General features: G+C 42.0%; 1 protein-coding gene across 6 annotated transcripts in view; it reads right to left on the bottom strand.

Moving 5' to 3' along the window:
- Positions 1-2,434: 2,434 nt before the first annotated feature.
- Positions 2,435-21,892, bottom strand: part of LOC110525851 (transport and Golgi organization 2 homolog) — a 53,740-nt gene continuing 34,282 nt past the window's right edge. For 4 of the 6 annotated variants that reach the window (XM_021606311.2, XM_021606314.2, XM_021606313.2 and 1 more), the window contains exons 6-9: positions 11,748-11,815; positions 11,401-11,551; positions 4,351-4,455; positions 2,435-3,782 (exon numbers count right to left, since the gene is read on the bottom strand). In XM_021606311.2, the coding sequence (XP_021461986.1) occupies positions 3,662-3,782; positions 4,351-4,455; positions 11,401-11,551; positions 11,748-11,815 (445 nt within the window). In that variant the 3' untranslated portion in view covers positions 2,435-3,661. The remainder of the gene's footprint in view (positions 3,783-4,350; positions 4,456-11,400; positions 11,552-11,747; positions 11,816-21,892) is intronic. The other 2 variants (XM_021606315.2, XM_036979985.1) reach the window with 1 other exon arrangement.

The raw sequence follows: 21,892 nt of genomic DNA on the forward strand, positions 1-21,892 counted from the left end.
TTTCCAGTATACGACACTGACGTGACGCATAGATGCGCGCTACTCTTGACGGCCATCTGCGCAAATTCAACATAGCCTAGATTTACCGTTTTATTACTTCTAAACAAAATAACTTTTGGGGTTCTCATAGCTTACAATGATGCTTTGATTCTTGCTTTAACAATCGCTAAAATTATATTTGGTTGTGATCTTGGCAAATAAGTATTTTGGATGCAGTAATTGTTAGCTAGAATGCTAACGCTCATTGACATTGGCTAGCTTTTTCCTACAGCCTAATATGAGGATTCTGTGTTATGCACTATAGCCCGTTACCATATATGTGATTGAATATTATCTGCTGTTGGCTTGTGTGGATGTATGTATGTGTTAATGTGTTATGCAACATAGCTGACTTGAAACATTGTTAACAGTTTCAGGGCCATGGGCCTTTCTCAACATTATACACAGAATAACACGAAGACAGGAACTTTTGACTTGTTGGGGGGGCACATTCAGAACGTAGTGTTGCAAGAACAAACGGTCTTTTGTTAGATAACAGGAGCCAGGTGCCTGATAACTGTATATTCTACACAGCTACAACGACTGACTGCTGAAGCGCTTAGGGGGCTGGGACCAGCCTCTGTGCCAACAATCAACGATAGGCTGGGTGAGTTTAAACCACGCCCAGTCTCTCCTCTGACAGGCCTGCTCGGAAGCAGGAACTACCTCTGTTCAGAGTATATTATAATATCTTTGTCAGGAACGAGTCAGTTCTCGGTTTGCCCTGCGAGGTGGGACAGAGAGCCCGTATATACGAAAACTGCATTTACCACTTATTGCTTAACTAATAAAAAATACATAATATACAATCGGTGACTCAATGTCATATTTATCCTGATACCAGATTCGAATTAGCGCAACCCTAACACTAAGAGCCATTTTACTGGTTGAAGTATAATGCAGTTGATTTGCGATGATGACACCAACATTATACACTGCTCAAAAAAAATAAAGGGAACACTTAAACAACACAATGTAACTCCAAGTCAATCACACTTCTGTGAAATCAAACTGTCCACTTAGGAAGCAACACTGATTGACAATACATTTCACATGCTGTTGTGCAAATGGAATAGACAACAGGTGAAATTATAGGCAATTAGCAAGACACCCCCAATAAAAGGAGTGGTTCTGCAGGTGGTGACCACAGACCACTTCTCAGTTCCTATGCTTCCTGGCTGATGTTTTGGTCACTATTGAATGCTGGCGTCTACAACCCACACAAGTGGCTCAGGTAGTGCAGCTCATCCAGGATGGCACATCAATGCGAGCTGTGGCAAGGTTTGCTGTGTCTGTCAGCGTAGTGTCCAGAGCATGGAGGCGCTACCAGGAGACAGGTCAGTACATCAGGAGACGTGGAGGAGGCCGTAGGAGGGCAACAATCCAGCAGCAGGACCGCTACCTACGCCTTTGTGCAAGGAGGAGCAGGAGGAGCACTGCAAAATTACCTCCAGCAGGGCACAAATGTGCATGTGTCTGCTCAAACGGTCAGAAACAGACTCCATGAGGGTGGTATGAGGGCCCGACGTCCACAGGTGGGGGTTGTGCTTACAGCCCAACACCGTGCAGGACGTTTGGCATTTGCCAGAGAACACCAAGATTGGCAAATTCGCCACTGGCGCCCTGTGCTCTTCACAGATGAAAGCAGGTTCACACTGAGCACGTGACAGACGTGACAGAGTCTAGAGACGCCGTGGAGAACGTTCTGCTGCCTGCAACATCCTCCAGCATGACCGGTTTGGCGGTGGGTGTGGGGTGGCATTTCTTTGGGGGGCCGCACAGCCCTCCATGTGCTCGCCAGAGGTAGCCTGACTGCCATTAGGTACCGGGATGAGATCCTCAGACCCCTTGTGAGACCATATGCTGGTGCGGTTGGCCCTGGGTTCCTTCTAATGCAAGACAATGCTAGACCTCATGTGGCTGGAGTGTGTCAGCAGTTCCTGCAAGAGGAAGGCATTGATGCTATGGACTGGCCCGCCCGTTCCCCAGACCTGAATCCAATTGAGCACATCTGGGACATCATGTCTCGCTCCATCCACCAACGCCACACCACAGACTGTCCAGGAGTTGGCGGATGCTTTAGTCCAGGTCTGGGAGGAGATCCCTCAGGAGACCATCCGCCACCTCATCAGGAGCATGCCCAGGCGTCGTAGGGAGGTCATACAGGCACGTGGAGGCCACGCACACTACTGAGCCTCATTTTGACTTGTTTTATTAAGGACATTACATCAAAGTTGGATCAGCCTGTAGTGTGGTTTTCCACTTTAATTTTGAGTGTGACTCCAAATCCAGACCGCCATGGGTAGATCAATTGGATTTCCATTGATACATTTTGTGCGATTTTGTTGTCAGCACATTCAACTATGTAAAGAATATTTCATTCATTCAGATCTAGGATGTGTTATTTTAGTGTTCCCTTTATTTTTTGAGCAGTGTATGAAGCAGAACATTCATAAAAGCCTTAAAATCTAAAAGTTGTGTGAAATGCACTCATAAGCAACATACAGCTAGCCATTTTTTGCTGGAGTTCTATAGCAACTCCCGTGTTCTGCAAACACAGAAAATGTTTATATAAATACAGATTAAAAGTACTATATTCACAATGTATATCAAGACACCAGTGATGTGGTAAACAGAGGTTTCTGAACTTCTACGGATACCGGAGGTCAGTAACATAAAACTTAGAAAACCACTGAAGGATCCTCATCATTGGCGGAACATCAACACAATTTGTAACAGCCAATCTCCATTGTAACTCTCACAAATGTGAATAAGTGTTTGAACCAGAAACCCGAACACTGCAGATGTGAGTGACAAAAATAATCATTTTAGTTTGTTTTCCTTGCTGTGAAATGTCTCTCCTATGCAGTATGTGGAACAAGGCAGGAAAACAAAGAAAAACACTGATTACCACTTTGAAAAACATTTTAAGTGCTTTCCTCTGTTTTACTTAACAAGCAAACCTCGGTCGCAAAGTCAAAATCTGTGGCAATGATAACTACTATTCTACAAGGCAGGCTGTTGCAATTTGCCTTCAGAATTCTGTCACAGAAAAGTTAAACACCTGACTTGAGGAACCCAAACCAGTCATTCTTATTACAGAATTTTAGAAGGATATTGATGGCTGCTGCTGCTTCTAAGAGTGTTAGCATTTTACACTTCAACTGAAGATACAAACAAACATGGCTAGTAGAAGGCAGACTGAGCCACAAAGCCAGTGTTGAGAAAATAGATGCAATGTTAAATGTAAATCATTTACTTTGGTTATTAAATTACATTTGTTCTTTGGCAATACACTTAAGCACACACCTCAAAATAATATTTGAATCCAATTAACAAAATAAGAATAGCACCCATTATGTATTATTTAATTAATTCACACGTCTAAGTCAAGCTAAAACGTATTCCCCAAAGACAATTCCATGAACAGTGCAACAATCTCTCTGAAAAAAAGTGCCATAATTTGACTCTCTCCCACCACCATTTTAAATAGCAAATCAATCTTCATGTTCATTTCACTATTGTGAAGCCAGAGCTTGCTGTGGAAGAAGGAGGGATAGGGAAGAGGTTGGATGCAGAAAGGCACAGAGTGTGATTCCCATATAGAGCCATTTAGCGGTCTTCAGTTCTGGATTTTGAACTGGAAAGAGCTTGTGCTCCATTGGCTGACGTCACAGTTGAGCATGGTGCGCTCTGTGAAGGTCACATTCCCTGATGCGTCTATTAGGATAATGGTATTGGTCCTGAAACAGGAAGACAAAACATCAGAAACAATAGAGGGGTGAAACAAGAGTGGCTTGTGCATTTCAAATATGGGGAAAACATTGTGATTCTGGAGTTCCCCAATCACACGACTTCGAGGCCAGAGGGCAGGCTGGTTATAGATGAGATTATATGCACAAGGGGCTGTATGATGTATGGGGCGTATTCATTATGCACCAAACAGAGCAACATGGACTGAAACAAAAAGGTACTACCTGGATTTGTCCAATAAGAAACTCGTTTTCGTTCACAAAACGTTTCCCGTTTGCTACGGTGTGCACCAATGAATATGACAATAGATTTGTCAAATAAGAAACAATTGTTTTTGTTTTCCCGTGTACCCTATGAATATGACCCTGCTCTCACACCCTCCAGCACAGCCTTCCCCTGAGGGCAGGCCCCGCATGACAAATGGGAGAGCTAATTGGTGAGACCATGACCACAGAATTAAATAACACTATGTGGGACATTGGCAAGGTTTATAGGCCACTCTATTATATTGTGACTCTGGGCAAGCTAATTGCTGTCAGGGACAGGGAGGAATCTGACCTGGTGCCGTAATGCGGGGAGCGAACACACACAGAGGACAGGGCCCGGAGCATGGGGCTGCTGTACCCTTCACCCTGGCTCTCCTGGGCTGGGTCAGGAGTGTTCCTGAAGAATAGAGAAAGAATCCGTTCTCACTCAAACCTTCTCTTTACTTTTAAGAGTTTTGTAACAGAAAGAGTCAGGGATGTACAGTGCATTCGGAAAGTATTCAGATCCCTTGACTCATTCCACATTTTGTTAAGTTACAGCCTTATTCTAAAATGGATTACATATACATATATACAGTTGAAGTCAGAAGTTTACATACACCTTAACCAAATAAATTTAAACTCAGTTTTTCACAATTCCTGGCATTTAATCAGAGTAAACATTCAGTGTCTTAGGTCAGTTAGGATCAACACTTTATTTTAAGAACGTGAAATGATTTATTTCATCACATTCCCAGTGGGTCAGAAGTTTACATACACTCAATTAGTATTTGGTAGCATTGCCTTTAAATTGTTTAACTTGGGTCAAACGTTATGGGTAGCCTTCCACAAGCTTTACACAATAAATTGGGTGAATTTTGTCCCATTCATCCTGACAGAGCTTGTGTAACTGAGTCAGGTTTGTAGGCCTCCTTGCTCGCACATGCCTTTTCAGTTCTGCCCACAAATGTTCTATGGGATTGAGGTCAGAGCTTTGTGATGGCCACTCCAATACCTTGACTTTGTTGTCCTTAAGCCATTTTGCCAAAACTTTGGAAGTATGCTTGGGGTCATTGTCCATTTGGAAGACCCATTTGCGACCAAGCTTTAACTTCCTGACTGATGTCTTGAGATATTGCTTCAATACAGTGCCTTGCGAAAGTATTCGGCCCCCTTGAACTTTGCGACCTTTTGCCACATTTCAGGCTTCAAACAAAGATATAAAACTGTATTTTTTTGTGAAGAATCAACAACAAGTGGGACACAATCATGAAGTGGAACGACATTTATTGGATATTTCAAACTTTTTTAACAAATCAAAAACTGAAAAATTGGGCGTGCAAAATTATTCAGCCCCTTTACTTTCAGTGCAGCAAACTCTCTCCAGAAGTTCAGTGAGGATCTCTGAATGATCCAATGTTGACCTAAATGACTAATGATGATAAATACAATCCACCTGTGTGTAATCAAGTCTCCGTATAAATGCACCTGCACTGTGATAGTCTCACAGGTCCGTTAAAAGTGCAGAGAGCATCATGAAGAACAAGGAACACACCAGGCAGGTCCGAGATACTGTTGTGAAGAAGTTTAAAGCCGGATTTGGATACAAAAAGATTTCCCAAGCTTTAAACATCCCAAGGAGCACTGTGCAAGCGATAATATTGAAATGGAAGGAGTATCAGACCACTGCAAATCTGCCAAGACCTGGCCGTCCCTCTAAACTTTCAGCTCATACTGATCAGAGATGCAGCCAAGAGGCCCATGATCACTCTGGATGAACTGCAGAGATCTACAGCTGAGGTGGGAGACTCTGTCCATAGGACAACAATCAGTCGTATATTGCACAAATCTGGCCTTTATGGAAGAGTGGCAAGAAGAAAGCCATTTCTTAAAGATATCCATAAAAAGTGTTGTTTAAAGTTTGCCACAAGCCACCTGGGAGACACACCAAACATGTGGAAGAAGGTGCTCTGGTCAGATGAAACCAAAATTTAACTTTTTGGCAACAATGCAAAACGTTATGTTTGGCGTAAAAGCAACACAGCTGAACACACCATCCCCACTGTCAAACATGGTGGTGGCAGCATCATGGTTTGGGCTTGCTTTTCTTCAGCAGGGACAGGGAAGATGGTTAAAATTGATGGGAAGATGGATGGAGCCAAATACAGGACCATTCTGGAAGAAAACCTGATGGAGTCTGCAAAAGACCTGAGACTGGGACGGAGATTTGTCTTCCAACAAGACAATGATCCAAAACATAAAGCAAAATCTACAATGGAATGGTTCAAAAATAAAACATATCCAGGTGTTAGAATGGCCAAGTCAAAGTCCAGACCTGAATCCAATCGAGAATCTGTGGAAAGAACTGAAAACTGCTGTTCACAAATGCTCTCCATCCAAGAGCTGTTTTGCAAGGAGGAATGGGAAAAAATGTCAGTCTCTCGATGTGCAAAACTGATAGAGACATAACCCAAGCGACTTACAGCTGTAATCGCAGCAAAAGGTGGCGCTACAAAGTATTAACTTAAGGGGGCTGAATAATTTTGCACGCCCAATTTTTCAGTTTTTGATTTGTTAAAAAAGTTTGAAATATCCAATAAATGTCGTTCCACTTCATGATTGTGTCCCACTTGTTGTTGATTCTTCACAAAAAAATACAGTTTTATATCCATGTTTGAAGCCTGAAATGTGACAAAAGGTCGCAAAGTTCAAGGGGGCCGAATACTTTCGCAAGGCACTGTATATCCACATACTTTTCCCTCATGATGTCATCGATTTTGTGAAGTGCACCAGTCCCTCCTGCAGCAAAGCACCCCCACAACATGATGCTGCCACCCCTGTACTTCACGGTTGGGATGGTGTTCTTTGGCTTGCAAGCCTCCCCCTTTTTCCTCCAAACATAACGATGGTCATTATGGCCAAACAGTTCTATTTTTGATTTTTTTTCTTCAGACCAAAGGACATTTCTCCAAAAAGTATGATCTTTGTCACCATGTGCAGTTGCAAACCGTAGTCTGGCTTTCAACGGTTTTGGAGCAGTGGCTCCAAATCACTCTCTACTATTATTCTGACATTTCACATTCTTAAAATAAAGTGGTGATCCTAACTGACCTAAGACAGGGAATTTTTACTCTGATTCAATGTCAGGAATTGTGAAAAACTGATTTAAATGTATTCGGCTAAGGTGTGTGTATATATATATATTGATTGATGTGGGGAGATTTATTTTTATATATATTGATATATATCAATCAACACACAATGATTCATAATGAGCAAGCAAAAACAGGTGTCTAGGCATGTTTGCTAATTTATAAAAAATGCAAAACTGAAATATCACATTCACATAACTATTCAGACCCTTTACTTCAGTCTTCTTGGGTATGATGCTACTAGGTTGGCACACCTGTATTTGAGGAGTTTCTCCCATTCTCTGCAAATCCTCTCAAGTTCTGTCAGGTTGGATGGGGAGTGTCGCTGCAAAGCTATTTTCAGGTCTCTCCAGAGATGTTCGATCAGGTTCAAGTCCGGTCACTGGCTGGGCCACTCAAGGACATTCAGAGACTTGTCCCAAAGCCATTCCTGCGTTGTCTTGGTTGTGTGCTTAGGGTCGTTGTCTTGTTGTAAGGTTAACGTACCTTCACTCTGGGGCAGGTTTTCATCAAGGATCTCTGTACTTTGCTCCGTTCATCCTTTCCTCATCCTAACTAGTCTCTCAGTCCCTGCCGTTGAAAAACATACCCACAGCATGATGCCACCACCATGCTTCACCATAGGGATGTTGCCAGGTTTCCTCCAGACGTGACGCTTGACATTCAGGCCAAATAGTTCAATCTTGGTTTCATCAGACCAGAAAATCTTAAGGTGCCTTTCGCAAACTCCAAGCGGGCGGTGCCTTTTACTGAGGAGTGGCTCCCGTCTGGCCACTCTACCATAAAGGCCTGATTGGTGGAGTACTGAAGAGATAGTTGTCCTTCTGGAAGCTTCTTCCATCTTCACAGAGGAACTCTGGAGCGCTGTCAGAGTGACCATCGGGATCTTGGTCACCTCCCTGACTAAGGCCGTTCTCCCTATTGCTCAGTTTGGTTGAGCGGCCAGCTTTAGTTAGAGTCTTGGTGGTTCTAAACGTATTCCATTTAAGCATGATGGAGGCTACTGTGTTCTTGGGGACCTACAATGCTACTGACATTTTTTGGTACCCTTCCCCAGATCTGTGCCTCGACACAATCCTGTCTCGGAGCTCTACAGACAATTCCTTTGACCACAGGACTTGGTTTTTGCTATGACATGCACTGTCAACTGTGGGACCTTATATAGACAGGTGTTTGCCTTTCCAAATCATGTCCAATCAATTTACCACAGGTGGACTCCAATCAAATTGTAGAAACATCAAGGACAATCAATGGAAATATCATAGCAAAGGGTCTGAATACTTCTGTAAATAAGGTATGTTTTCATTTTTTTAGAAATATGCTAACACTAAAAACCAGTTTTCCCTTTATTATTATTATTATGTGGTAGTGTGTAGATTGATGAGAAAAAAAAATGTAATAAAGGCTGTAACGTTACAAAATGTGGAAAAGAGGAAGGGGTCTGAATACTTTCCAAATGTACTGTACTGATAGAAAATACACTGTTCTCAAATTCTTATTCAAACCTCCTTTTGGATTGGAACCAACTGTAAAAGTATAACTCTTTAGCACAACTTTAATGTTACCAGGTGAATGGGGGAAAAAACTGTACACTGAATAGAAAGTTATTACTGAACTGAAAGTAACAAAAAAATGGAGTTATATAATACGACAAAGTAAGTTTCGGAAGAACATGATGTACATTCTGAAGCTGGCAAACCTGTTAGAGAGAAAGGTATGCGCTGTCTGGAGAGCAACAGTTCACTGACTAAAAGCTTTGCAATTAAGTTGAGATAAAAGAGCAGGATTCCAGCAAAAGCAGTGTACTTATCTTTTTCAATTTCACATTCACGTAATGTGTGCAGGACTATACTTTCTCGAAGTCATATCGAGTGTTCACATTTGTACCTCACGTAGCCATGTGGAATGTCCACGTGCGGTACTCGCAAACCCATAATGAGTGAGCATATTTAGACATTTAGATGTCCTTGTTTGTTACTCTCAAATATGTTACGAGCAACAGTCATGCCTCTGGTCTTATTTTGTCTAGGCAACTTAGAAACAAAATATGCTTTGTAAAATGACATAAAACGTTTTAAACGATTAAGTTCATGATTTAGTAGTTTCAATATGCAGACCGCCTCGGCTCAGATTCAAGGTGGGTGATGTGTAGAAAGTACTGTCCTTTACTCTCTGGTCTTGTGACCATTTGAGCGGAACGAACCATGCCTCAAATATGACAGAATCAAGCCTTAAAACGTTAATTATCCTTGATTATATATGTCAAACACCCTTTACCTTGACAGCTTTAGCCTATATTTATGTAATTAAAAGTTATTCAAGTTGGGCTACATTTTCTGGCGCCTCCCTCGTGTGAGCACACACATTGACATGTAGGCTTTTTTTAATTATGTGGATAAATTCCAATGTCGGCTTCTGATCCAATTGTGATTGGAATAATTGTTTGATATTTTGATCGTGTGATTTCCTTAACTTGTCCATTTAGACAACTCAAATCTATATTCTTCTTGTCTGTCATTTAAAAAAACAATAGGACAAGCGTTAATGTCGAGCCCTGTGCAGGTTTATGTTTTAATATACAGTACCAGTCAAAAGTTATACACCTAAGGGTTTCTCTTTATTTTTACTATTTTCTACATTGTAGAATAATAGTTATGAAATCATGTAGCAACCAAAAAAAAAAAAGTGTTACACACATCAAAATATATGTTTTATATTTTAGATTCTTCAAAGTAGCCACCCTTTACCTTGACAGCTTTGCACACTCTTGGCATTCTCTCAACCAGCTTCACCTGGAATGCTTTTCCAACAGTCTTGAAGTAATTCCCACATATGCTGAGCACTTGTTGAAAAACAACTGATAGTCCCACTAAGCGCAAACCAGATGGGATGGCTTGTCGCTGCAGAATGCTGTGGTAGCCATGCTGGTTAAGTGTGCCTTGAATTGTAAATCCCAGACAGCGTCACCAGCAAAGTACCCCCACACCATCACACCACCACCTCCATGCTTCACGGTGGGAACCACACATGCGGAGATCATCCGTTCAACTACTCTGAGTCTCACAAAGACACTGTGGTTGGAACCAAAACTCTCATTTGGACACATTTCCACGGGTATAATGTCCATTGCTCGTGTTTCTTGGCCCAAGCAAGTATTTTCTTATTGGTGTCCTTTAGTACTGGTTTCTTTGCAGCAATTCTACCATGAAGGCCTGATTCACGCAGTCTCCTCTGAACAGTTGATGTGTCTCTTACTTGAACGCTGTGAAGCATTTATTTGGGCTGCAATTTCTGAGGCTGGTAACTAATGAACTTATCCTCTGCAGCAGAGGTAACTCTGGGTCTTCCTTTCCTGTGGCGGTCTGGTTTCTGCGACTGAAGAAACGTTCAAAGTTCTTGAAATGTTCCGTATTGACTGACCTTCATGGTCTTAAAGTAATGGACTGTCGTTTCTCTTTGAAATTTGAGCTGTTCTGGTCATAATATGGACTTGGTATTTTACCAAATAGGGCTATCTCCTGTATCCCACCCCTACCTTGTCACAACACAACTGATTGGCTCAAATGCATTAAAGAAAGAAATTCCACAAATTAACTTTTAACAAGGCACACCTGTTAATTGAAATGCATTCCAGGTGACTACTTCATGAAGACGGTTGAGAGAATGCCAAGAGTGTGCAAAGCTGTCATCAAGGCAAAGGGTGGAAACTAAGAACCTAAAAAATTAAACACCTTTTTTGGGTTACTACATGATTCCATATGTGTAATTTCATAGTTGACGTCTTGATTATTATTATACTATTTTTTTTTTTTTTTTTTTGAAAGTGTTCAAACGTTTGACTGGTACTGTATATTACGCTGTGTCACATCGATGGCATTAAAATGTAAACGAAAACTATAGTGTGGGGTCCGCACTGGCAGGTTGTTTATTGACATGAATCTTGTCCTGGGGGCAGAGCTGAGTGATTTCCACCAGCTGCAAAGTCCAAATTGGCTTTACATCGTTTGTGGCTGTGCCCGCAAGGGACTACCCTGTAGAGCTGCCTCCAGTACATGAGCCATCCCAATAAATGCCAACCTGCATCACACAGTGTACAAGAATGTGTCTTCATGTGAAGTGTTTTGATACAGTGCGCAGGTACATTTATTGATGAAGCGTTTAAAAGTGTCACATTGATTTTATTATTGATACCAAGTGCGTGGTGAACTCACAGCTCCTCGTTGTTGAGGACGTTGAGCAGATCATGGACCAGGCTGTCACAAGGCAGTGTCTGGTTCACTACGCTGGTAAACAGTCTCTTCCCATGCTGCAGTTTCCTCCATGGGGTCTCCAACAGGGAGTTACTCAAACCATAGATTCCTGCTGGAGCATACACATACAGCATTGCTAGAGAATAGAGGTTGCTCCAAACGTTCATGTTATCCCCCAAAACATGCACTCAGTCTCATAGTCAAAACCCATCCTGCATACATAAAGGTTTATCATTCAACAGCATGGCTTGTATGGTGCAATGATATAGAACAATAGTACAAGCAATTCCACATTAAGAAAAACAGACCTGGATTTAGACGGATGGGTTCGGCACTGCCCCTGTTTCCATAGTAACACACAGTGTCTTCTTTGGCCCTGCGTTGGACACAATGAGAGAGGGAATCAAGTTGTTGACCGATTAAAGTTGTTTAATTGTGAGGGTCATCCTAAATCAGCGGTTTCATGCCTGAACAATGCGTTTTAGTTTGCTATTTCCTAATTAAATGGAGCCGCTGCATTTGTAAAGGCATATTGAAATGCTAAATAAAACAATGGTAAATAGATTTAAAGTAAGAAAAAAAAAATAGTACTCTGATGCAAATCTTCCAGTCTTACTAGGCCCTTACACTGTTTAGCTCTCCGGTCCCCGGTACTGACTTAAAAGGAGATCCTACTTCCATTTGGCATCTCTGACATTATGGTCTTTTCAAATGCAGTACAGGAAACGGAATGCACCACAACCAAAACAAACAAAAAATGTGTTTAAAGTGAATCAATTGCATTGTCAGTTTCTGACAGCCATCAGTAGCATCATCAGTCAATGTGGAGACAGGTGCAACAATATCTCCTCGTCCCCTGGTGGAGAACGTCTGGCTATAATTTATCCAGACACCTATGGCTGTGATCTGTAGAGTCAGTGTCAAGGGTCAAAAGTCTGAAAACCATCAAGACTTTGATATAGGGGGGTCTCTATCCCTGAGGCAGGCTCCATCTATAGAGCTACACTCAGTGGTGTAAAGTACATAAGTAATACTTTAAAGAATTTTAATTTAACTATTTTCTGGGGTACCTGTACTTTACTATTTCAAATCAAACTGTCACATGCGCCAAATACAAGTAGGCCTTACCGTGAAATGCTTACTTACAAGCCCTTAACCAACAATGCAGTTCAAGAAATAGACTTAAGAAAATATTTACCAAATAAATAAAAAGAAAAAAAGGGGGGGGTGTCAATGTAAATAGTCTGGGTACCCATTTGATTAATTGTTCAGCAGTATTATGGCTTGGGGATAGAACCTGTTAAGGAGCCTTTTGGTCCTAGACTTTGTCGCTTCGGTATCGCTTGCCGTGTGGTAGCAGGGAGAGCAGTCATTGGCTTGGGTGGCTGGAATCTGACGATTTTTAGGGCCTTCCTCTGACACCGCCTAGTATATAGGTCCTGGATGGCAGGAAGCTTGGCCCCAGTGATGTACTGGGCCGTATGCACTACCCTCTGTAGCGTCTTACGGTCAGATGCCGAGCAGTTGCCATACCAGTCAGGATGCTCTCGATGGTGCAGCTGTAGAACTTTTTAAGGATCTAGGGACCCATGCCAAATCTTTTCAGTCTCCTGAGGGGGAAAAGGTGTTGTCGTGCTTCACTACTGTCTTGGTGGGTTTGGACCATGATAGTTGGTTTGTGATGTGGACGCCAAGGAACTTTACCCTCGACCAGCTCCACTACAGCCCCGTTGATGTTAATGGGGGCCTGTTCGGCCCACCTTTTCCTGTAGTCAACGATCAGCTCTTTTGTCTTGATCACGTTGAGGGGAGAGGTTGTTGTCCTGGCACCACACTGCCAGGTCTCTGACCTCCTTCCTATAGGCTGTCTCATCGTTGTCGGTAACCAGGCCTACCACTGTTGTGTCAGCAAACTTAATGATGGTGTTGGAGTTGTGTTTGGCCCCGCAGTCATGGTAGAACAGGGAATACAGGAGGGGACTAAGCACGCACTCCGAGGGGCACAAGTGTTGAGGATCAGCATGGCAAATGTATTATTGCCTACCCTTACCACCTGGGGGCGGCCCATCAGGAAGTCCAGGATCCAGTTGCAGAGGGAGGTGATCCAGTTGTAGCGGGAGATGTTTAGTCCCTGGGTCCTTAGCTTAGTGATGAGCTTCATGGGCACTATGGTGTTGAATGCTGAGCTGTAGTCAATGAACAGCATTCTCACATAGGTGTTCCTTTTGTCCAGGTGGGAAAGGGCGATTGAGATTGCATCATCTGTGGATCTGTTGGGGCAGTATGCAAATTGGAGTGGGTCTCGGGTATCCGGGATGATGCTGTGAGCCATGACCAGCCTTTCAAACTCACCGAATTGAGTGCTACGAGGTGGTAATAATTTACGCAGGTTACCTTCGCTTCCTTGGGGACCGAGACTATGGTGGTCTGCTTGAAACACAGGTAGGTTTTACAGACTCGGTCAGAGAGAGGTTGAAAATGTCAGTGAAGACACTTGCCAGTTGGTCCACGCATGCTTCGAGTACACATCCTGGTAATCTGTCTGGCCCCTCGGCTTTGTGTATGTGGACCTGTTTTAAAGGTCTTGCTCACATCGGCTATGGAGAGCGTGATCACACAGTTGTCCGGAACAGCTGGTGCTCTCAAGCTCGCTTCAGTGTTGCTTTCCATGAAGCGAGCATACAAGGCATTTAGCTTGTCTGGTAGGCTTGCATCACTAGGCAGCTCGCGGCTGGGTCTCCCTTTGTAGTCCGTAATCGTTTTCAAGCTCTGCCACATCCGACAACCGTCAGAGCCGGTGTAGTAGGATTAAATCTTAATCCTGTATTGACGCTTTGCTTGTTTGATGGTTCATCTGTGGGCATAGCGGGATTTCTTGTAAGAGTCCAGATTAGTATCCCGCTACTTGAAAGCAGCAGCTCTAGCCTTTAGCTCGATGCGGATGTTGCCTGTAATCCATGGCTTCTGGTTGGGATATGTATGTCGTCGATGCACCTATTGAAGAAGATGATGACTGAGGTGGTATATTCCTCAATGCCATTGGAGGAATCAGAGAAAATATTCCTGTTTGTGCTAGCAAAACAGTCCTTTAGCGTAGCATCCGCATCATCTGACCACTTCCATAGTGAGCGAGTCACTGGTACTTCCTGCTTTAGTTTTTGCTTGTAAAGCAGGAATCAGGAGGATAGAATTATGGTCAGATTTGCCAAATGGAGGGCGATTGAGAACTTTGTATGCATCTCTGTGTGGCGAAAAGGTGTTCTAGAGTTTTTTCCCTCTGGTTGCACATGTGACATGCTGGAAGAAATGAGGTAAAACGGATTTAAGTTTGCCTGCATTAAAGTCCCCGGCCACTAGGAGCGCCGCTTCTAGTTGAGTGTGGTCTTAGTGCCAGCATCGATTTGTGGTGGTAAAAGGACAACTACGAATAATACAGATAAGAACCCTTGGTAGATGGTATGTTCTACAGCTTATCCTAAGGTACTCTACCTAAGGCGAGCAATACCTCGAGACTTCTTTAACATTAGACATCGCACACCAGCTGTTATTGACAAATAGACACACTCCCCCGCCACTCGTCTTACCAGAAGTAGGTTCTCCGTCCTGCCGATGCATGAAAAATCCCGCCAGCTCTAAATTATCCGTGCCCATCCAAGAAGGCTCAAGGTCATTGGCCACAGATAAAATGTCAAATCACACTATATGTAGTCACTTTGATTGGACTGATCATGTCAACATCATACTTTCAAAATCTTAGCTATCAGTCATCATGAATCAAGCCGACAATCTACTGGCAAATCCTTTTCAATCCTTGTCATATGAAGAGAAATAATGAAGAGACATTATAGATAAAACGTGTCGATACCCATCGGCCATAAACATTAACAATAAACATTCAACAATGAGTGGTTTGGAAGGAAGTGAGGACAGCACAACAAGGAGAGTCCAACAATGTCTTGTATGCTGCTGCATAAATGTAATATGCCAGGGAGATATGTATGCTGTAGCAAGCTGTTCATAGCCCATCTGCCTCACCCTAATAATTCGGTCCATTTACCCCTCTTAATTTCGCCAACTGTTCTGACTTGGTGGTGCACGTGCACATGTAGCCTATTTTAGAGAAATGTAATCATCAAAAATTGTAAGAGCTTTCATTGTCTGCTTATATGGCCCTGTTATTTATCCTATGGTTCTGACTTGGTGTACAGGGAAAATACTGTAAGAACGGCTTATGTTCTGAATTCTGTTGCTGTACATTTCAAAAGTGCTTTACAAATAGTTATATTGACAACGTCCTTAATCTAAATGACGATTGCCTCTTATACGCTCGTCTTTCCCTTATGCCATAGTGTGTACATCTCAATTCTCAGAAGAAACCACATTTGTTTAAACAAGTCAGCCATATCAGCTATGTATCTTAAAAAGGCAGTAAATGAGGCTGAATGAACTGTTTCGCTGCCAGACAAGGCTCTGCTGATAGCCAGGTGTAGCAGTTCAAGGTGTTGGGACTGCAGTTTGTGGGCACCGTTTGTCACCTTTAGAGTGCAATTAATGTATTGTGGCTTTGCTGGCATGCATCTTTTTTTGCCACACCAAGATTTACATGCTAAAATCGCCCCACTGACTACATTGCTAAAGAAAATAAATGTACTCTTAACATTTTCCCTGACACCCAAAAGTACATTTGAATGCTTAGCAGGACAGGAAAATTGTCCAATTCACAAACTTATCAAGATAACATCTCTGGTCATCCCTATTGCCTCTGATCTGGCAGACTCACTAAACACAAAATTGCTTTGTTTGTAAATTATGTCTGACTGTTGAAGTGTGCCCCTGGCTATCCGTAAACTTAAAAAAAAAAAGAAAATCTTGCCATCTGGGCTGCTTAATAATAAGGAATTTGAAGTGATTTATACGATTGGTATATTGAAAACCAAATACTTTTGCACTTTTACTCAAATAGTATTTTACTGGGTGACTGTCACTTTTGTCATTTTCTTTTAAGGCATTCTTACTTTTACTCAAGTGTGACGACAATTGGGTACTTTACACCACTGGCTACACTATAGATACTAAAGTAAGTGGACAGCCCTTCAAATTAGTGGATTCAGCTATTTCAGCCACACTCGTTGCAGACAGGTATATAAAAATTGAGAACACAAGCATGCAATAGACAAACATTGGCAGTAGAATGGCCTTACTGAAGAGCTCAGCGACTTTCAATGTGGCACTCTCGTAGGATGCCACCTTTCCAACAAGTCAGTTCGCAAGTTTCTGCCCGACAAGAGCTGCCCCGGTCATCGAACTGCTGTTATTGTGAAGTGGAAACGTCTAGGAGCAACAACGGCTCAGACGCGAAGTGGTAAGCCACAAGCTCACAGAACAGGACCCCAGAGTGCTGAAGCATGTATAAATCGTCTGTCCTCGGTTGCAACACTCACTACTGAGTTCGAAACTACCTCTGGAAGCAACGTCAGCACAAGAAGGGTTGGTCGGGAGCTTCATGAAATGGGTTTCCATGGCTGAGCAGCCGCACACAAGCCTAAGATCATCATGCACAATGCCTAGCGTCGGCTGGAGTGGTATAAAGCTCACTGCCATTGGACTCTGGAGCTGTGGAAACGCATTCTCTGGAATTATTAATCATGTTTCACCATCTGGCAGTCGAATGGACGAATCTGGGTTTGCTGGATGCCACGAGAACACTACCTGCCCCCAATGCATCGTGCCAACTGTAAATAATAAATAATGGTCTGGGGCTGTTTTTTTATGGTCCGTGGTAGGCCCCTTACTTCCAGTGACTGGCCTGTACAGAGCCCTGACCTCAACCCCCATTGAACACCTTTGGGAATTGGAATGCTGACTGTGAGCCAGGCCTAATCGCCCAACATCAGTGCCCGGTCACACTAATGCTCGTGGCTATATGGAAGCAAGTCTCCGGAGCAATGTTCCAACATCTAGTGGAAAGCCTTACCAGAAGCGTGGATGCTGTTATAGCAGCAAGGGGGAGACCAACTCCATATTAATGCCCATGATTTTGGAATGAGATGAGCAAGTGTCCTTATACTTTTGGTCATGTAGTGTATAAGAGAGAAGATTACTTTCCTGTCGTGAGATTGAGACTCGTTTGATAATAACATCTGCAAATAGCCGCAGACAGAGGGACTGACAGAATCAATTTTGTGTGACATAAGGGGTTCCGCTGTCCACTAAATGTTTATCTCTTACAATTAATTACAAGCCAATTTGCCTGTCTGCTGTCCGAGATAGTACATTTGTTTATGCCACAGTAAGCAATTAAGCTGGGAAAAGAGTAGGCAAAGGTTCTGTTGGTGTTACCGTTTCTCATACGTGTAAATGTCCTTGGGCAGAGGAATTTAAGTAGGCCAGTGTGTTAGTAAAAACACTGTGGGAAAATGACAATATGAATGCAATTTCATTAACATTACACCATCTTCAAAACAAACCAAAGAATATCAAAACCCCATGGCTTGATGGCATACCAGTAGAGGTATATCAAGCCGTTTTTTATTTTTATATACCCGAAGCTCCATTGCTACCTTGTTTTACCTACTCCTATAGAAATGGTAGTCTGTCAGGTACTCAGCAGGAAGGTCTGATATCACTATTATTAAAACAAGACCCAGATGGCAAATATAAAGATCCAGTCTAAAAAACTGAAGGCCTCTTACACATCAATGTTGCGATGCAAAATGCATAGCAAAAAAATGCATAGAATTAAAAAGGTTTTACCAGCTATTGTTCATCCTGATCAGACAGGTTTTTACATGAACGATACATTGGACATAATTTACGACAACAACTAATCGAAATAATAGTACACCATGAAACATCTAAGAAGCAAAGTCTTGTATTTATAGCGGATTTTGAAAAGGCCTTTGATAAAGTAAGACTGGATTTTATTTATAAATACCAGGATCTTTTCAATTTCGGTGATACTCTAATAAAATGGGTAAAGGTAACATAACAACCCCAGGTGTAAAATAGTAAATAGTGGCTACTTCTCAGAGTTTTGGATTGTCAAGAGGAGTTCAAGGGTGTCCGCTGTCACCATATCTATTCGTTATGGCCATGGAAATGCTAGCTATTAAAATCAGATCAAATAACAACATGAGGATTAGAAATCCAAGGCTTAAAAAAAGAAAAAAGGTGTCCATGTATGCGGATGACTCAAGTTTTATATTAAGTCCGCAAACTAGACCACTGCAATGTTTAATTGAAGATCTAGATAACTTTTCTGGACAAAAACCTAATTATGATTAGTGTAGAATATTACGTATTGATCTTTAAAAAAATACAACTTTTACATTACCCTCTAGTTTACCTTTAAAATGGTCTGATGGTGAAGTTGACATACTTGGTATTCATATCACAAAATATATAAATCAGCTCTCCTAAAAAAATATTTAGCTTTATGTGGGACGCTAAACCAGAAAAAAACAGAGTGCCTATATAATGAATTGGGTGGGTTGAGATTAAATATAAAAGCACAAACCGCTCTAAAAGCTTCACTTATTAAAAAGTTTTACTTGAACCTTAAATGGTTCTCAAGTAGATTACTAAGAAAAGCTCATCCATTATTTAAAAATAGCCTTTTTGCCTTTTGTGCAGATTGCCATGTCTCATTTTCGATTAATTGAAAATGATGCTTCTTTGAAAAATGCATTGCAGAGCTGGCTACAATTTCAATTTCATCCCCCTGAAAAGATAGAACAAATATTACAACAAACATTAAGGCTGAACTCAAATGTATTACCTGTATTTATGGTTATTTTGTTTGTAAATCATATTGTATATTGGAATGGTAGAGTTGTCTTTCATTGAGTTATCAGAATTGTACGGGAAGGTCCGCTCAATCCAAGAGTACAAACAATTGATTACAGCATTACCCCAAAAATGGAGGAGGTGGCAGCGGGAGGAGGCAGGGAACTGGTCTGTCTGCCCAATATAAAGTTGGAGGTGGAATAAAATAGCATAAATAGGAAAGTATACCAGGTTCATTTGAGGACCAGGAGGATATTGACAGCTGTGCCATACAGATGGCAAAATAGTTGGAAAGAGATTTTTGATGTACTGTATGAGTTGATACAGTTGAAGTTGGAGGTAAACATACACTTATATTGGAGACATTCAAATTTGTTTTTAAACCACGCCACAAATTTCTTGTTAACCAACTATAGTTTTGGCAAGTCAGGTAGGACATCTACTTTGTGCGTGACAAGTAATTTTTCCAAAAATTGTTTACAGACAGATTATTTCACTGTATCACAATTCCAGTGGGTCAGAAGTTTACATACACTAAGTTGACTGTGCCTTTTAACAGCTTGGAAAATTCCAGAAAATTATGTCATGGCTTTAGAAGCATCTGATATGCTAATTGACATAATTTGAGTCTATTGGAGGTGTACCTGTGGATGCATTTCAAGGCCTACCTTCAAACTCAGTGCCTCTTCGCTTGACATCATGGGAAAATCAAAAGAAATCAGCCAAGACTCAGAAAAAATAAAATGTTGACCTCCACTAGTCTGGTTCATCCTTGGGAGCAATTTTCAAATGCCTGAAGGTACCATGTTCATCTGTACAAACAATAGCTTGCAAGTATAAACACCATGGGACCACGCAGCCATCATACCGCTCAGGAAGGAGATGCATTCTGTCTCCTAGAGATGAACGCACTTTGGTGCGAAAAGTGAAAATCAATCCCAGAACAACAGCAAAGGACCTTGTGAAGATGCTGAAGGAAACAGGTACTAAAGTATCTATATCCACAGTAAAACAAGTCCTATATTGACATAACCTGAAAGGCCGCTCAGCAAGGAAGAAGCCACTGCTCCAAAACCGCCATAAAAAAGCCAGACTACGGTTTGTAACTGCACATGGGGACAAAGATCGTACTTTGAGAAATTTTATCCCTGATGTCCTTACACAGCTCTCTGGTCTTGGCCATTGTGGAGAGGTTGGAGTCTGTTTGATTGAGTGTGTGGACAGGTGTCTTTTATACAGGTAACGAGTTCAAACAGTTGCAGTTAATACAGGTAATGAGTGGAGAACAGGAGGGCTTCTTAAAGAAAAACTAACAGGTCTGTGATAGCTGGAATTCTTACTGGTTGGTAGGTGATCAAATACTTGTCATGCAATAAAATGCAAATTAATTACTTAAAAATCATTCTGTGATTTTCTGGATTTTTGTTTTAGATTCCGTATCTCACAGTTGAAGCGTACCTATGATAAAAATTACAGACATCTACATGCTTTGTAAGTAGGAAAACCTGCAAAATCGGCAGTGTATCAAATACTTGTTCTCCCCACTGTACATGGACACAGATAAATAGTGCCATACATGCACTCAAACATATTCAGTTGGCCTTGCTGTTATGATTTTTGTTGTCCTTGACATCTTTGTTGTTTTCTGTTTCCCTTTGTTAATTTGGTGGTTCGTTGTGCATTGTGTGTGCGTGGGGGGGGGGGGGGGGGGTCTTGGGGGTGGGAATGGATATATATATTTTTAAATGTCAATGTTCTTGGGGGGGGGGTTCTCAGATGGTTGAGGGGAGATCTTTGGGAACTGTGGGGGGGGGGTATCTTGCAGGGCTGGCGGTTGAGAGCTTGGGCCGGAGGCTGGTGGATCGCTGGTTCGGGTACCTGTTTTTGACCTTGTGGGAGATCTGTCAACGTGCCCTTGAGCAGGGTGTTGACCCTGGTTGCTTCTGTGTGTCGCTCTGGATGGGAGTCTGTTAGATGACTAATGTGATGTAGTTGTTGAGCGGCTTCACTGCAAGTATATTGCATGCTTTAAACATTCAATAAAAAAAGAATAATATCAATGTCTCGATGATTAAAGCCAAACAATATATTAAACTTTCTGCAACCTAACTGCTGGTAACTATAGTAATGACATAAATCACCATCTTTTTGCTTTTGTTCATGTCAATGCCTTGTAGCTTCCTTCCATGGGTACAATATTTTCAGCTTCACTGCCTTAAGTTGACTCTGGTTTGATGTCCTGCTCCTAAATTGTATGTAAAACTGCAACCCTGCAGAAAGGTGGCCAGATGGTGCTATGGGCTCATTGGGCTGGGAAGAGATGGAGCTATGTAGATTACTCTCAGTGCCAACCCAGACAAAGATTTGGGCTGAGATGAGGAGCCACAGGAGTTGGCTGCTAGCATTGGACAGCGTTAACTACCAACAGGAAGAGAAAGTTCTGTGAAGCTTTAGAAACAGCACTTTGAAGATCTAGCTCCCAGAATGATAATCACTATATGCAGCAGGATAGTAGATGTTTATAAATGAAATGCAGTCTATTATTCTGAAGCTTTTAAGCAGTGCCTTATTTTGCTCCTTGCTGCTGTGCTGAGCGGCCTCAGGTTTGTTAATATTGGGCTGATGAACATTGAGAAACATCAGTGGGATTGGGAGGTATCGTTGCGAG

The sequence above is a fragment of the Oncorhynchus mykiss genome, chromosome 6 (assembly GCF_013265735.2).
Source record: "Oncorhynchus mykiss isolate Arlee chromosome 6, USDA_OmykA_1.1, whole genome shotgun sequence".
Classification (NCBI taxonomy): domain Eukaryota; kingdom Metazoa; phylum Chordata; class Actinopteri; order Salmoniformes; family Salmonidae; genus Oncorhynchus; species Oncorhynchus mykiss.